Here is an 18,274-nt window from a genome sequence, read left to right as displayed (position 1 = left end):
TAAGGTGTGGGAGTCACGATCAAGCTCCATTTGAAGACAGGACTTTCTTTTCTGACACATGGTCACAAAAGCACATGGTATGAGAAGGCAGCAAAATTATTTGCTTTAGTAATCTTATTTAAAATAAAAATGAACTGTACATAAAAAATATGTGTGTATGAAGGTGTAGACAAGACTTTTGTCAGGTTTTATGATTTTTTTTTATTTTGCATGTTTAGAAAATCAGTTTTCCTTTTCGTTGCCTCAGGGCAACATTGTGCGATACGTGGTAAGGAAGCAGGGGTCCACAGATTTCCATTGACAATACATACGGGCAAATAATGTGTGAAATAAAGGGAAGATGCAAGGCACCTCTTTTTTACAGCAGAGAAGAAGTGCTTTTTGAGGTTTCATAAGGAGTAAAATCTCAACACTACATCACGGCTGAGAAACTTAGGTCCTGGAGGGCCACTGTCCTGCAGAGTTAGCTCCAACCCTAATCAAACACATCAGAACCAGCTAATGAATGTCTTGTAAGATTACTAGAAAGCTACAGGTAGGTGTGTTAAATTGTTGCTGGAGCTAAACTGCAGGACGGTGGCCCTCCAGGACCGAAGTTTCCCAGCCCTGTACTACAACACAAACCTATGTCTGTATCAAACGCAACATATCAATGTGTTTTCCATTTTCACTTTGATATTCCTTTTTTTTTTTTGATTTATTTGTGTTTTTTTGTTGGTTTTTTGATTTTGTATTGTTATATGTGAATTGTGTTTTTTTTTTTGAGTTTATGCACCATTGTTGCGATTCTTTGCCATGGCCTAAGGCAACAAAAAAATATTTTGGGATGGGGGTGAGGGGTGGTCAAAAAAAAGTTTTATCAATAAAATGTTCCAAAATGAACCCAAAAATGATGTGGAATAATCATGTGTCATTAAAACGTGTGCAATAGAATGTTAATACCATGCACGCACTGCATAGCAATAACTCACAATGTTTGAATATTTTAATTTAATATTTAATTTATAAATATAATTATAAACATAGATGTGTTGTAGATGTACTCGATAGATATGTTATAAAATTCTTCAAAGTTTTATATTTCAATATACATGTTAGATTGACGCTGACCTGAGAACTCTTGTTGCAGGTGGGAATCAGACTGAGGGGGTCTCGAGAAGGTCTCATCGCTGACGGCTCTGTTTATCCCGCAGTCTGACCTAGAGGCTCCTGTCTGAGGCGGGCTTTCTAATGTTCTCCATTGGCCTCCGGTGGGCACGAACGCGCTCCTCGAGTCTGTGCAATGTGGTTGATAAAACAACTGGTATTACATAACTTAATTTGCAACTTCCGACAGGCAGCTGGCACAAAAAAAACAAACAAAAACATAAAATTACTCCAAAGCAATTCAGTCAAACACAACTTAACACACTCAAGGGTCAAGACAATCGTTTAGGTAAATTTCAACACTTGATGAGGGCGAACGCAGACTTTGATCACGAACGATGTCTCATATACGGCCTTAACTTCATCTCTTCACGGACACACAGAGCATATGTAATGTACAATTTCTCGGTTATTGTTTTTAAATTTTGCGGGGTTTAATTGCTTGCATGAATTAATTAATTTGGTAATAACTTAATCATCGTTCTTCTTACCCTTGCGCACGTTTCTCCTCAGCTTTCGAAACGGGCAGTTCTCCCTCACCCGAAACAGACAAGCGCTGTGTTTCCTACGGCCTTGAGATGTCATTCTGCCTCCGGGTCAGACTCAACAGTATATAATACAAAATTACTATTATTAACACTGCTGGAGGTTTGCCGTCAACTTCCCATGTATTCAAGCTATCAAATGACAGCAGGTCGTAGGAAATATTTTTTGCCCTCCGACAAAAATTGACCTTGTTGAACAGGCTCGAAACGACCACCATTGTATGCGATGAGCTGCGTTTTTACACTCAGTCCATGCATAAAACCAGTCATTGACAGAAATATTGGATTTGTTAAAAATGTTTATGAAAATATAACAAACAGGAATTAATTACAGCTTAATACATTCAATTGCACTTGGCTACAGTTTTCTTATATCTCTTTGCAGCTTTGATTAGCATTTCATTTACAAGATCTTGATTGATTACTGAAGTCATATATTTAAATATATCTGTTAAAATATATGTCTACACTTTGCACACAGTAAACGTCATACTGTACTTAAATTACCAAAGAGATGAAGGAGTGGTTGTGGAAAATGACAAGTTTGGGCAGGCCACTAACTTCACACACCACACAATATAGACTTGAATAAGCAATCAATACCTGACCAAAAAAAAAAAAAAAAAAAAAAGATCCTTCATTGGAATAAATAATGTGAAATTAGTTTTGTTCTTGTTGACCTTCTCTTCTTAAAATAGATGAGTTGAAACCAGTAGCCTATATTTGGAGCTCTTTTACTTGTGTTTAGCTGCAATAAAGGGTAGTTCATTTTAATATGTAGTTTAGTCTCTAAAGTTTCAGTACACAACTGTTTATAAGTTAGTTCAGGGGGGAAAAAATCCCTCTTTTGTTCTACCCCTCCTCTCTTTCCTTTGACTGGAGTTCTGGCAATTTTAACCCACCTGGTCATGATATAAAAGTACTCAGGAAAGCAAAGAACAGGAGAGGAAAAAGAAACAAATTCTCAGAAACAAATGTCTTACAGTCCAATTTAAGCTGGCTCTAAGCCTAAAGAGGTCTGGTCTACATTTGGCAGTAGCAGAGGTGGCAGAGGTGGCATGTTTAGCCCCAGAACCGCTGTTTTATTGGAGGAACAGGTGGTTCTGGGATGTCTGGGGCAAAGATGGAGCCTGCGGATTCAGAGAGGAAGATGAAGTAGAGGTTGGCCACCAGCATAACCAGCATTGGCAGAAACGAGAACCCAAAGCCAACACCTCTCACACTGCTGTCACAAGCTGCTGCGACCCAGTACAGTAGTCTGTGATGCACAAAGACACAAATCAAAAATACAAGTCATTTTTAGAAAAAAGTATTACACATTGTTAGTACACATTGAATATCTGGGATTCAAAATCTAATTCAAACCTATAAATAAACAAAGTTTATTATTTCAGAAAATAAAAAAGAAACACACAAACAAAATGTAAAACAAAACAAAACATGAAAAATAAGTGAATTAATCACTAAGGTTGTAACAATATATTGTGCCACAGTATATCACAATACAAAAATGCTACAATACGTATTGTGGAGAGCAACAATATGCACTGTCTAGTTCACCCCAAAAATTAAAGTTCAGACATTTAATTCAGGCTTTTATCCAGATATAATCATTGGTCAACGCGCATACTGTACAAAGAGCAGATTAAATACAGTAAACCTGGAAGCTCAAAGTTTTTTTTATATATATATATATATATATACATACTGATGTGTGTATAATATATATATATTTATATATATATATATATATATATATATATATATATATATATAATATATATATGTATATATATACACATACACGTATACGTGTATAATATATATATATATTTTTTTTTTTTTTTTTGTTTTATGTGTGTGTGTGTGTGTTTTTATATTTATATATATTTTTTTTTGTTTTTGTTTTTGTTTATTTTGGTATGAGAGTTTTTTTCTTAATCTCAATTATTTTAGCAATTTAAGTTAAATTAAATGTTGTTTTTATGTTTTTTTTTGAGGTAACTACAATAATAATTTTTTTAAGACCTTACATTTTAACTATATTTTGGTCTTGTTTATCAAACTGATTTGTGACATAAGGGTGCATAAGTGCCAATTTTGTTTTATTTTTGTTGTTTTTTTTTAGTTTGTGATTTGGTCCTCCAAGTTCAAGAGGTATTTTGTACCTGCCAAAGGCAAAAACGATGGTGAGAAGAGGAATTAGTTTAAGCAGATCCTGATTTAGGTAGGCAGCCATGACAGCCAGTTGGAGGAAGTAAAGGAGAAAGAGGGAGACAGAGTCCTCCACGTAGCGCTGGTGAACTGCCACATGCTTAACTTCACTCTCCCCCTCGAACCGCGGCTTCAAGGAGCGATACCTCAGACGAGACACACCTAGTACCAACATACCTAAGAGTGGAAAGAAAGAACAGAACAAACATTTCCAAACAGCTCCTTTTGATTTAATGATTAAGCACTGAATGAACACAAAGACATACTGTATTGAACAATGTTGAGTCATCTCAATAGAGACAAAACAGACCCATATTCATCTGGGTACTGCTTACCAAGGACAATAGGTATGACTGCAAAAACAGAGCAGCGCAGTGTGTAGACCAGGCGTAGGGGGGCGCTGTCAAGCAGAGGGGCATCAAAAGGCAGGAAGACATAGCCACCCCATACCAACAAGGGGAAGATCAGGGCAGAAGTGAACATAGATGCACCCAGTTTAAGAGCATCACGATAAGATCCACCAGAACTACCTGAAAAATAGAAAATGAGACACACTTTTCATGCTTTTGTAAAAAAAAGTTTGCATTTATTTGCATTAAGAAACATTTATTATTACCATTGGAGAAAACAATTGTACTGCTTTATATTTTTGTGGAAATTTGTGGATTTGTTCATTTTTAAACACATACAATTTGCAAACCTGAAGGAAAAATAGATTGCACACAAGTTTGCAAAAGGTCTTATATAAATAACAATAATAACTGATTTAAAATAACAATTATTTTACATACAATTATTAAATGTTAGTGATGCACAGATATTAAAATTCTATACTATTGTATGTAAATGCATTATTAAAAACAAAACTAAAAGAAAAATCAACTATTTAAAAAAAGCTGAATTATAAAAGTAAATTTACCTATCACAATATTATAATGTACAGTACGTAAATGAATATTCATTTTGAGATTTGCGAAATATTACATTCAACAGCATTAAGTAATGTTTTTTAAAGATTAAAAAAACATTAATTAACTCTTTCTCCTTTACTTCCTCCAACCTAGATCATACCTAAATCAGGATCTGCTTAAACTAATTCCTCTTCTCACCATAGTTTTTGCCTGTGGCAGGTACAAAATCCCTCTTGAACTTGGAGGACCAAATCTCTGATTTATATAACCTCTTACTTCAGATCCTGTCATCTCTAACATGAATGTTAAGGATCAGGTGCATTTTTTTAATAACAGGTGTTCTAATATTTTAAACCGTATTGCAAGCTTATTAATTTAAAGCACAAATCACAGCCATGGATGAATAATGGTATTGGGGTGATTAGACAGCAATGTTGCCAATGTGAACGCAATCTCTGCACTGATATTGTTTTCACTGTATATCTTACCCATGGGATCTATATTTAGGAGATCTGGTGCATCGTATCACTGCTGTGCTGATGATACTTATACAATGATAATTCTACTGTAAATCAGTTAACTGCCTGTCTCCTTGAACTGAAAATGTGGCTTAAAAATAACTTTCTACATCTAAATCATGACAAAACAGAAGTTGTTTTGTTTGGATCAAATGGCAAAACTGACCTGAGCACAATTGATTTGGGTTCTCTAAAAATCAGGGTTTTATACCTGACTGCGAACTAAAGCTAGATAAACAAATTAATGCCAATGTGAGCTCCGGCTTTTACCATCTTTGTAGATTAGCGAAGGTTAAACCCTTCCTGAGCAGGAAGAGTTTTGAGACTGTTATACATACTTTCATCTCTTCATGACTCGATTATTGTAACTCGCTTTACTATGGCTTGCCGGTCTCATCTATACATCGACTTCAGTTGGTTCAAAATGCGGCCACCGGTTTGCTCACGGACAGTCACAAACGGGTTCATATTACACCTGTATTACTCTTGCTGCACTGGTTACCGTTGCAGTACCAAATTGAGTTTAAAAATTTGCTTTTTGTGTACAAAGTTGTAAATCGTCTTGCTCCTCAATATCTTTTAGAGTTGCTTACTGTTCACAATCCTATCAGATCACTCAGATCTCAGACTACACATATGTTGTGGGTTCCCAGAACCAGACTGAAATGTAGGGGAGATGGAGATTTCTCTGTTGCTGGTCCCAAATTATGAAATACTCTGCCTCTATCTATCAGAACTGCTTCTACAGTGTCTGAATTTAAATGTCTGTTAAAAACACATCTTTTGCTTTTAATGATAGGTGATTAGGTTGTTTTAAGCTTATATGGACTTTACTGTTGTGTTTAAGCCTATGCAGTACTAATGTAGCGATTAGGTCTGTGCATTTTTTAAATGCTGTAATTAGATTTATGCTTTATGTACAGCACTTTGGTCAGCTAAAGTTGTTTTAAATGTGGTTTATAAATAAATTGAACTAAGTAAGCGGAAGATAACGACATTGGAAATCTAAATGCAAAAATAGGGGAAATGAGTATGCACAGTTAAATAACCAATATCATTTTTACTTTTACAGACGCTTTTATCGAAGCTTTTTATCAGTTTATGCATTCCCTGGTAATTGATCCCATGATCTTGGTGTTGGTAGAGCCATGCTCTGCTGTTTGAGCTATAGGAATGTATATCAGCCTATACCAATAAATTCTCTAATCTCTAATATCAGTTGATAATACTGTACTATTGTGTATTAAAAGTTACGAAACACGTAATGATTTAATCTGAACTTACAGCAGCGTGATTTGGATGTGACGGAACAGTCGTGGTAATAGTCTTCTAGCGGTGTTCCATGTGTCCCATTTGTCCCCATGAAGGGACTTGTCTCTTCTTCATCATCTCTCCAGTGGTCTGCAGCCTCCTGCTTGCTAGTGGAGTGCAGGATGGAGATGTTGGGGCTGAAGACTCGGGCTGCGTTCTCTGGCATTATGTTCACCTCCTCCACCTCTATCTCCGAACAGGTGCTTTTCACTCCGTTTCTCAGCTCAGAGTCAGAAACACTCCCTTTTCCAGCATCCATCCCCTTCAGCAAAAATTCCTCCCTCTGACTCTCTGTCTGGCTCACTCCACCTTGGAGTGAGATGCAATCTGATTTCACACTTGTGCTCTCTCCATCCTTGACTGGCATAATCTGTGGTTCGGGTTTATTCTCAGGCCACTGTAGGGTACTGGGTTCCATACTTGCAGATTTGATCATTTCCTCTTCCTCCTGTTCAGTGCTGTTCACATCCTTTGTTACCTTGTCCACATCTGCTACCCATTCAGGAATTTGGAGCACCGCTGCTGGTCCAGGAGGGCCCACTGTCCCTGGAAAATGAAAACAGAAATTCTGGCAATGAAAGAATTGGAGAAGCTGGCAACAGTAATTTTGTAAGAGGTTTACATTTTGTGAATGGACATCTACTAATGGAATCAATATGTAATAAATTAGAAGGAGAATAAATTATAAGCAGATATAGCAGACCAAGAATTTATCCTAATTGAGACTCTAACTTCAGCCTACTGTCTGAACCACAAGTTTACCATACAATCATACATTATCATATTCCCTGATATTAAATAAACAAATAAAAACAATCTAGTAACATTTGACAAGTTAATAATTAAACCTGAAAGAAAATCCAGTTTACAATGGTAGCTGGTTTCTAGTTGCTGCTTGCAGAACTAGTAACTGGTCACACAAGCTTATGGTGGTTTTAAGATCATGGTAGTGGGTCAACCTGCATATAAGTAGTTAAATACTAGTTTAAGCTAATTTAAATCAATAACATAGTCAAACTAAAGTAACCATGACTTCTATAAAACAACTAAATGATAGTTGTAATGAAAAACAATTTGTTAAACAATAGCTATAAAAAGAACAAACTATACATACTATCTGTCAAAAGTGTAAAAGGAAGTTGATTTCCCCAAACTATCAACCCTGTGAATATTTATTTAGCACGAAACTACCACATTTAACTTGGTGTCGCAATACTCGCAGACGAGTGACTGAAAGCGAACGAGGCCGCAAAACAACTTGGACAGATAATCACAGATAATCTTCTGAGCGAGCTCAGAAGAACGACAGCACTTATTCTCAAGCTGTAACTGTCTACAAGACACATTTGATCTTTATTGTGTTGAGAACAATGAGAAGGAGATTCCTTAACCAGACCGAAAGTAATTTAATAGGCTATGTCAAAAAGCTAAAACTCTCTGCGCTACACAGGTTGAGCAACATGAAACACTTCAAGTAAATGGATAAAACTTTCCAATGTATTAACTCACCCATATTTCAGCACAGGATGTTTTTTCCCTCTTTCTTTTTCCTGGATTGTTTTTCCTCTACTGTAGTGAAACTTCCGTAGTGGAAGTTCAGGTGTGTTCAGGTGAAGTTAAAGGGACAGTCTCTTAAAGGGGAGGTGTGTCACTGTCTGTCATTGGCGAGGCTGTAGCACTATGTATCGCTTTACACACTCATGAACTCATTAAAGTGTGAAGTGGCCTCTTGATAAATTTGTACATATATAGGCGCCGATTTATGTTTCTGCGGGTGGGTGCTCACCCTCCATAACATCTGTTTTGAAAAATAATGCCCCTGCACAATCAAACTAAATTTATAATGGTTGTCGTGAATAAAATGAAATGAATAGTGCTAACCCTAACTCCAAGTGTTTCTCTGGGGTGAACTGGCAACTTCGCCCTAATTTTTCAGGTGCCCAAGGTGTGCAATGCACAGAGTGCACTCTTGGTCCATAGCTAGTTGCCCCACCCAGAGTGCTGTGCCAGGGCTACCCTGCTTCAATGCACTGAATGAGCAGCCTCACTCCAGTTGTGCAGGAAGTTACAGGTTTCCTGGTTGCAGACTATAACAGACACATAGCTATGGGCACATACTGTAGTCCCACCCTGAGTGTTGCACCAGAGCCAGGAACAATTCAATCATTTCAAATTCTCATGTGCTCATCTTAAGGTGGTTTGCTGGTCTTAGCAGGTTTAATGTGGATTAGCTGAAAAGTCCACCCAAACCCAGGCTGGGGGTCAGGCTGGGAGGCTAGCTAACCACCTTAAGCTGGTTTAAACCAGTGTTTTCAGAAGATAATTTTATTAAGTGTTCTTGTAAAGCTGTATTGATTTCTAGTGAAAGGTAGTGGAGATTTACATGACATGATTTCTTTGAAATCTTTTTTTACAGGTTATCCTTCGTGTTCATATTGGCACGTCACATCTTTGTCGCAGTAGTGTGTTTGTTGTCATCTACAAGTTAAGGAAAATGTCACAAAAGTACTATACTTGTTGCCAAGACATAAGGCACATTGGTAATCTTTTGGCATCTACCGAGAACATAAATGTAAATATAAGTTATGATACTTCAAAAACAAATGAGGCTCAACAATATAGCACAAGACTGATTCAGTTCTGCACCATTATAACCTTGCAATGAGGCCATAATGTCAATGAAAGCCATGACCATAAAAGGTAAAACATGTAGTTTGATGAAGTAGTGCTTCCCTTCTCTACATTAAATGTCTCATTACCTTTCTCTCTAAAATAGGCTTGATTCATTTTGCACTACAGTATGTTGTTCCGAGCTCAAAGAGCCCCTGTGGGATGTGGCGCTGTAAAATGGAGCTGTCACTGCTTTCTTGAGGTTGAGTGAAAGCACATCTGTACACGGTGGCATGAGAACATGAAGACAGATGACTCTGAGATGTTTTCTTGCTGCACACTCCCTCCTGTGTAAGCTGCTGCCAGCATGTGTGCCTGCTGTTAGCATAATGCTAATGAAGGGGTTAAGGCTGTTTGCATGCTGTTCTGGAGGGTTGATCTGATGTCTTTCTCAGCAGGAGATGTTTTTGGACCAAAATGAGTCAGAGTGAAGGGATGAGTGTCCCCTGCCATCTGATCAGGCCTTTGAAATCACACTGAATTCGTGAGTGTGATTTGAATTTGAATCGGAATGAAAGAATGTTCTTCCATCCTGGTCCACACAAGTTAATTATGAAATATGAAGCAATATATAAACTGAATACCAATTCCTATAGGTGGCATTTCAAGTCTATATATTTGTAAAGTCTTCACATTTTGATTTAGATTTTTAAAACTAGTAATAAAACTAAGAAGTTTTGCTATTCTATCTTAAATATTAGTCAAAAGTTAATTTTGATTCTGCTTTTTACATTTAAATTTGAATTCAATTTTGCATCTAGTTTGCTCAAATGAGCTGAATTGGAATTTAAAAGTATCAATAAAAATGTAATTTCAAATGGCGCACAACCTGTCATGCATGTTTTTATTTAAATTTTAATGGTGTTTTATGTATTAAGACACTAGGGTGAGATGTAAACATCTTTTTTTATTATTATTTGGAAACAAATATAAAAGCACATTAAAATGCATAGCCACTTGTAAACTAAATGGCACATTTTCTCTTTGAATAAAGTCACCAGCATCTCTCTGCATTTTAAAGGCTCAAATATAATATATCTACCACTCAGCTAAGACACAATGTGCATTGTGAGAACAGCAGATCAGTGTTTTGGAGAAATAACAATACCTCCGTTTCACTGACTTGAAAGCAATAGCTAAGTTTCACCTAAATGGCAATATTGACCTCCTCTGCACGCAAGACACATATCAGACCTGTTTATTTCAGCTTCATTTCTATTGAACACGTAAGTCAAGCAAATCACAGGTGAATCAAATTTTGAGAAGAAAAAAGCACTGTGCTGATAGCCCAGGCAGAACGGCAAACGCTTGATAGAACAGTCCATTTCAACATCGGCAAATACTGAAGAACAACAGAGAGGAAATCAGACTCATCCTATTAAGAACACCGTAGAGAGAGGTGGGGAAAGGACCTGGCAAATCAAATGTTCAGTTTGCCCACAGAGGCTGGTAGGTCAGTACATTGATTGACATTTAGCTGATTAACAGCAGGGACAGTTTCTCTGGCTGTTCTGTAAACACACGGATTTATAAGGCGCAGAGCTCAAGAGTCCCAAACTGAAGAGCTCAGAAGATGTAATTATCCTTGAACCAATGCACTGTGCTTTGTGTGGAAAGTGTGAAATGATTCATTGAAAAAATGGATTAACCCAATTTTTTTTTTTTTCAATTTCGAAATTGTGAGTTTGTCGTTTCTTTGGACATAGAAAATAAATAATTAACCGTATTGTTCGTCAGTAATAAAGCTATTTCGAACATAAAAGATTCATCGCTAAGACTTGTCAGCCATGCTGAACGTGACATCAGTGGTGGAAGCTATGAGTTTGAAAAACCCTGTCAGAACACGTGAGACAAGAAAGTGCAGATTTCAAATGGAAAAGCCAGACCCACAAGTACACAAAACCACCATCACAGAACAAAACACTTGAGGGATACAGCTGGGTCTGAGGTGGAGCAGGTGTGGTGGTTGTGTGTCGGTGTTTTTGTGTGTTTGCGCGTGTGAGGTAATCATCACATGTCTCCTAGCCTGAAATCTGGCTAGCAGCTCAGGCAATGCGGTAGTCGAAGGTGTCTTTTTCCATATAGTCTGTCCATGTGGAACTCGGCATGCTGCTGTATGGATCCAAAAGGATTCGGAAGCAGCGCACGATCAGCAGCCCCAGAAAGATGAAGAGGAGGAGGACGAAGACGAAGGCAGCCTTCTGTTCCAGTGTGAGGAAAGGGATGGGGTGGGGGGCCCCAGACGCAGACAGCGTGCTGCCATGGAGATGCTCGGCCATTCTCTCCAGTTTGTCAGCACGGGTCAGGGGCACGCGGCCATTTTCACGATCAACAGGTTTTTGTGTAGAGCCATTCTGGAAACACACAAAACGGTTAGGAAAAAATCACCCAGAGAACAAGTAGAAAATACATGTTTACATTTTATCACATTAGCTCCAAAGCAAAATCTGTCACATGTCTTCAATTTGAACACCAAACTCAGTTTTTTTTTTTGAGGATTCACAACAACAACTTCACAGCCAGTGTGGCGCAGGCCTCACGTTTAAAGGCATATACCACAATGTTATATAAGATTACTGTGTACATTTTACAGCATTAAATCCAGCTCACATTCCTGATGCACATTGGTGAAATGATTCATCTAGCTGAGGACAGTGAATAGCCTTGAGTGAATTATCTCTCTCATCTTAAGGCGAACAAATCCATTTCCGACTGGTTTTTCATGCCCCTGTTTCTTTCTCTCAAAGTGCCAGTTTCTGTGGTAGTTGCTGACCCTTTAATGGTTCAGTTCTTTGATCCCAGTGCTCACGATCAGCCCTGGCACTCCCTGTAAAGCCTGGCTCAATTTACACAAATGCGAAGATTTCTCTTGAACAACATGAAGTCGCACGCATGAGATGCCAATGTGTTACTCAAAATCCAACCGCACGAGTATTAAGTACCTGGGGTTTGGATTACAGATACAGGGAGCATGACACAAACACGTCTCTGTGATTTTATTTATCGAATTTCCATGTAAATATCCAACTGAGCCCTCCTTAAATCGTCTAAAACACATTGTCATTGCTCTGACAGTTAAACCGGTGATGTCTGTGAACATACACATGGCTGTGAATGTGATGAAAGCATTAGTTTCTCACCTGTTGTTACTGAAGAGGATTCATCGGTGGGAGGGTGATGGAGACCCAAAATAAGCAGGGAGAGAGACAGCTGCCATCACGGCTGTCCGCTCAGAGACAGATGGTTATCACAACTTTTTCAACCCAGCTCGTCGATTTGTTCAGCAATCGAAATACAATCGGTGGCTCTCTGCTTCCATTCCTCTCCTCTGTGGTCCAACTCCCTCTTTCCCTCACCAAGATGAGCATGTAGTGGTGTCACATCACCCATAGCAACCAGTTGCCATAGCAATGCCTCTAAGTGTGTTCAGTAAAGCTGAGCTGGTGAGAGACAAGTGTGATCCAGCCAAAGCGCAGTGTAAACGTGTGTTTCTGTGAAGACGGAGGATTTAATACAGACCCACTGATGTGTGATAACAACAGTGGCTATAAATAGTGGCTGCTTTTAACTTTGCAGAATTAACACATTTTAATATGGTGTCTACTACAAGCTGCTCATGAATGTCAGCCAATCAGCTTAAATGGAGAACTGTCATGCTTTCAGACATGCTGCTGTCATCTGATATGTCTGAGACAGCCTGGTGTATGCATCCAGTCTCAATATCTTCAGCGCTGTCATTGCAAACACAGTCTGTACATGCAGGGGCAGATTTAGTGATCTGGGGGCCCCGGGCAAAATATAGGAATGGGGCCCTATACATTTGCACACATTTACCCCAACATTGAGGTTCCTTTTTTGTTGTGATTATTGCTGCTGCACAGTGGTGCCCCAAAGTTTCTATATTTTTCAATGTTATAAACTTTCATGTTGTAGACCACAAAACAGCAATTGATGAATAGCAATACAGTTGAGGTACAGGTTTTCACAAAAACAAAATAATTATAGAATGATAAACCTCACAATTGAGCCTTTAAACATTTTTTTTAAGAAAAGGGATGAGTCAGAACAGAAGTATAAATTATTATATTCATTTAAAATGGGGTTATGTGGGTGGATTTTCGCATTGGTCTGATAAAAAACTTCAGACTGGATTATTGAAAATGCACATTCATTCTCTGCCAGCAGGAGGCACTTTTAGAACATCAGAAATACAGCGGTTTCCATGGTAACGGCTGTACACAGAGCAGTTTTGAATAGGGAAAGCTCAATACAGCCGCTCAATCGCAGGAAGCCCCGCCTTCTGAATGAAAGAGCCAATCACTAATAGGAAAAGTCAGCTAGAAGTCCCAGTTGCCATAGAAACAGTCAGCGTTCTGAGATGTGCTCTTAGGACTGCGCATGCACACTGGTTGATATATGGTTGATAATAGCCTCAAAAATAAGCTTTTTTTGAGGATATTTGAGAAAATTTATGAAAATTTTTTTGTCAGTTTTTTTTGGTTTTTTTTGGTGTTTTATTTAATCGTAAGCTAAGTGATGTTTTGGACAATTTGATGTTTCCCCATTCAAAGAGACAGGAGTTGCAGTTGCATGCCCGAGAGGCGTTTCAAAGATGGCCACCGAGTGACATGACTGGTCTTAAAAGGACTTTGGCTGCGCTCATAAATCATACTTTATCAGGCCTGAAATGAAAATGGCATTGAAACTTTTCTGGAGACAGCCAGTTCCTTTTAGAGATTCATTCATATAAAAACTTGAATTAGTGAGAATAAGAAAAGGTAAGTCGTGGCCTAATGGTTAGACAGTCTGATTCGTAATCCAAAGGTTGTGGGTTTGAGTCTCGGACCAGCAGGAATTGGGGGGGGTCAGTGTATGTACAGCGCTCTCTCCACCCTCAATACCACGACTGAGTTGCCCTTGAGCAAGGCACTGAACCCTCAACTGCTCCCCAGGTGCCGCAGCATAAATGGCTGCCCACTGCTCCTGGTGTGTGTGTGTGTTCACTGCTGTGTGTGTGGACTTTGGATGGGTTAAATGCAGAGCACAAATTCTGAGTATGGTAGTAAGCCTATATGTGCCTATAGGGCTCAGCCTACACTCTCCAAAGGATGTCTAATTCTAAACTTTAAAATGCATACATTTTTAGTTATTTTAACTACACATTTAAATGAAACTGGGGAAAAAAACATAATAAAAAGGAAAGTATACTTTTACACACCTAAGGATTATATAGCAACGAAAAAAGTAACTGCGTACATGCGTCCTTTATTGGGTCCTTCTCATAAATGAGTAGGCCTAGGCTAAACGGCATTTTGGCTAAAACAATAAACAGATAATGCTCAGTATTTAATTACAGCTTTAGATGCATGATATTTTCATTTGCTATAGCCCCACACAAGAAGAACGTTCAACTCTGACACGCAGACGGTTCTCGTGGTAGCCTGTTAATAAACACCGAAAATAGCAACCGTGCGTGTGTCTGGGCTTGTGCGCATCTCGTAGCCTATATGAGAATCAGGAGGCCCTTACCTTTGTTTAATGGGTAAGTCCACCTCTGCTGAAGACTGTAGTAATGGTTGATGAAAATTCAGCGTTATGTCATTATTTCCTAATAATGACATTATGTAGGCTATAAAATAATAAATACAGTTGTATAAATACATAAATATATACGATAAACCGAGTACTATGAATGAAACCGATGCTGATGATAAACTTCCTCAATACACACACAGTATAGGCTAATCATTGCAAATTTTACGGGGGAGGAGGATCAATATGTGAATAATAAATTAGCAATTTTAAATATTTCTATATTAAAATATATTTCTATATATTAAAAGTCTACAAATAATATCTCGTTTTACATGTTTAGAAAAAAAAACTTCAGTCAAAGAATGACCATCTCAAAGCTCTGTCAGAAGAATTGAATTTGGCTTATTCTTGTCTAAATATGCTGAAATAGCGCCACCTACCCAATGCCTGTTGAGTCTGGAGGTTTTAACCAAGACACAGAGAACACCTAACACCTTGACATGTTGTAGCATTATATAAATTAATTTCTAACATCTTCTGCTTTCATTTTTAATTATCAATCTGTAAGATTCATTCATGCTGGTAACAGATGGTGTGGAAACTGGTATCAAATTCACCAGACATCCGACACAACGTGATTAATATTTCAAATTCACAAATAAGAGGCTCTTATATTGAAGCACGGAGACCATTACATGAATTTACTATTTCTGGCCGCTGGGTGGCAGCAGGGCACTACCTTTGTCGATTCTTTTTCACTCATTGTTTTATAAAAGATAAATAGATGGCGCTCTATAACTCCGAATTACTTTTGTGCCAGAATCGTGTTCCAAAGACAAAAGGAAAACAACTACATGAAAACTCAAGCCCGCTTTTATGTGAAGCATACAGTTTATGTCTCTACAAGAACAAGTAACATATGCTGGATACTGTCTACTGTAGTAAGCCGTTTAATTATAATCAGATTAAGTTGCACCTAACTAGGTTTTTGACTTAATGTAACAACAAACACACAATAACCTTTCAGTTATTGTCACTACTACTACTACTACTACTACTACTACTTCAGCAAGTAACCACTAACCACCATGACTCAACACTCTCCAGATTTTCCCAGTCAAAAACAACATAATCAAAACCAGTAAGCTTTCAGTCTTTGCTTTATCTCTCTCTCTCTCAAGCTCCTTTGTTCTAAACTATGAACACAGCCAGACACTGCTGCTGCATCCTCAGCAGAAATATTACAGTAATGAAACATTTGACTGATTAATTTCCATTTATACTAATATGAGTGCAAATGGCAGAAAAGCATGGGTAGCTCACAGATATGTGATCATATATTGCAAAGATTAATGATCTTATTGATCGTTATTATTCAGCTGAGAGTGCTGTTTGAATTAATGAGGTGTGAGGCATTCAATGTTGGATGCTAAAATGAAAACAGGATAAAGGAACATTTAACACCATAATGTGCCACACTCGAAGACCTACATTTATCTTTTTAGCGCTGTAATGCACAGTATTTTTTTGGTTGTTGCTTGTTGTTCTCTATATCTCTTTGTCTTTTTACCCACAACCAACTGTCCATGTGTGACACACCTGCAGTGACCTTTGGCATATTTCCTTACAGAATGCTCAAGAGGGTGATGCAAGACAAAATAATTACTTCTTTTCCAAATGTTTCAAGCTCAAACCTCTCTGATGCTAGACACTTGTATTCATTGCAATCAGCTATCCTAAACACTTCTCCCTCGCCATCAAAGCACTGGATAAATGATGTGTTTATAGAGGAGAACTCAAATGCAGCTCCAGCTGAACAAAAGTATGTGAGCCATTGTGAAATATTTTAGCTTCATTTCATCGGAGTTAAAACTTTTGAAAGAAGAAAGAAAGAGAAAGTGCCAGACGGAGAGACGGGAAATCATCTCCACGCTCTTGCGATGACTGCAATGACCCTCGGGCCATTTTTTCTGTGCTCCGTTTTGAGACAAGTGATTTAATTGAAAAAAGACGAAAGAAATGATACTTGTGGAAGATTGTGGTTCCGAGTCGTTAGCTGTGGGGAGGTGTGCTGGTTAAGGGGACTAATTGAATGTCAGCATGAGCCATTGAGAAAGAGCTCAGGAGCAGTGTCAGCAAAACCAGGTGGGCGGGTGAGGGCGAAAAAGTTAAGAAAATAAAGTATTTAATCTTATTAAAGAAATAGTTTGTCCAAAAAATCATTTACCCTCATGGCGTTACAAACCTGTATGACTTTATTTATACTTTCTAACACAAGAATATGCTTTGAAGAATGACCTGGTTATATGAATCCAATAAACGTCAACGGGGACCAAAAAAGGAGTAGGCCTAAATGATGACAGAATGCTCACTTTATGGCTTAACTGCGTTTCAGATCTTCTACATGTGTGTATTTATGTGGTTGCCAGTTCACAAAACTCTTTATGTTGGACCAAGTGCAGCTTCAAATGCAAGAACAATGTTTATAGGAGGAGGTGTGAACAATTGCTCCCTCACACACCCCATTATCTCACTCTGTCTGGACCTTCTTCCTCATTCACTGGAAATCCAGCCTGCGTTGTCCACAGATACGGAAAGGGAGTCTCAGAGCAGTATCTTCTCTGCTTTATGTCTTCCCTGCTCTATGTTTTTGGCACTCTTCCACCATTGCACACACACAGTAGGAAGAAAACTCTTCCTCCAGATGCTCCCCATCCTTCACTGATAGTCGCAATTCATATTCAAGAATAAGCAACCAGATTGTTCCATTTTTAGTCCGTTAGAATTTCAAGGTAATTGGGTGCAAAAGTGAAAGGATTATGCTGCTGGATTACTTCGGTCCTGGCACCTGGTTGTTTTTTGAAGCCTCCTCAACAGGACCCACCTCATTGACCACCACACTGCAGCACCTCTAAAATCCTGTGATAGGAACATTCAATCTGTCTGCTCTCATTTCATCAGATCACTCTTTTATTTCCATCCCCCTCCTCCAGTCTGAGCTGTAATAGGAATGAGGAGAGAGGCAAACAGTGATTACAGGTATCAGGAGTTAACGCCGGATCTGGGGTATGAGATAGGACCCGGCGAGAACCAACAACAACTTGGCACAGAGGCCATTTCTCACTGCTTGTTTGGACTCTGAACTGATACTGTTCTTTTTTCCCCAATTCAATTTGTTGTTCTAAGCACTTATTAAATAAATCTCACCAACAGTCTATATAGTAGTAGGGGATAGAGGGTAAATTGTGCTATCCCTTTAATTATGATGATTTCATCAAATGCAGCTGCCTGTGATGGAGTGATATAGTTTACGAATTTGGTGTTAAAGCAAACTTACTCACGACTAAAAATATCTGAGGCCTTTTTCTGCTCATTTACAACATTTGGTATATTTATATATATATATATATATATATATATATAT

General features: G+C 38.2%; 1 protein-coding gene across 1 annotated transcript; it reads right to left on the bottom strand.

Moving 5' to 3' along the window:
- Positions 1–1,972: 1,972 nt before the first annotated feature.
- On the bottom strand, positions 1,973–8,311 carry LOC109104780 (transmembrane protein 79-like). Its single transcript, XM_042772682.1, has 5 exons — positions 8,155–8,311; positions 6,619–7,191; positions 4,241–4,435; positions 3,860–4,082; positions 1,973–2,949 (listed from the first exon to the last, which is right to left on the bottom strand). The coding sequence occupies exons 1-5, from the start codon at positions 8,156–8,158 to the stop codon at positions 2,754–2,756; spliced, it is 1,191 nt and encodes a 396-aa protein (XP_042628616.1). The 5' UTR covers positions 8,159–8,311; the 3' UTR covers positions 1,973–2,753.
- Between the last annotated feature and the right edge of the window lie 9,963 nt (positions 8,312–18,274).

This window comes from Cyprinus carpio, chromosome A16 (assembly GCF_018340385.1).
Source record: "Cyprinus carpio isolate SPL01 chromosome A16, ASM1834038v1, whole genome shotgun sequence".
Classification (NCBI taxonomy): domain Eukaryota; kingdom Metazoa; phylum Chordata; class Actinopteri; order Cypriniformes; family Cyprinidae; genus Cyprinus; species Cyprinus carpio.
This window is presented reverse-complemented; position numbering and strand designations above follow the sequence as displayed.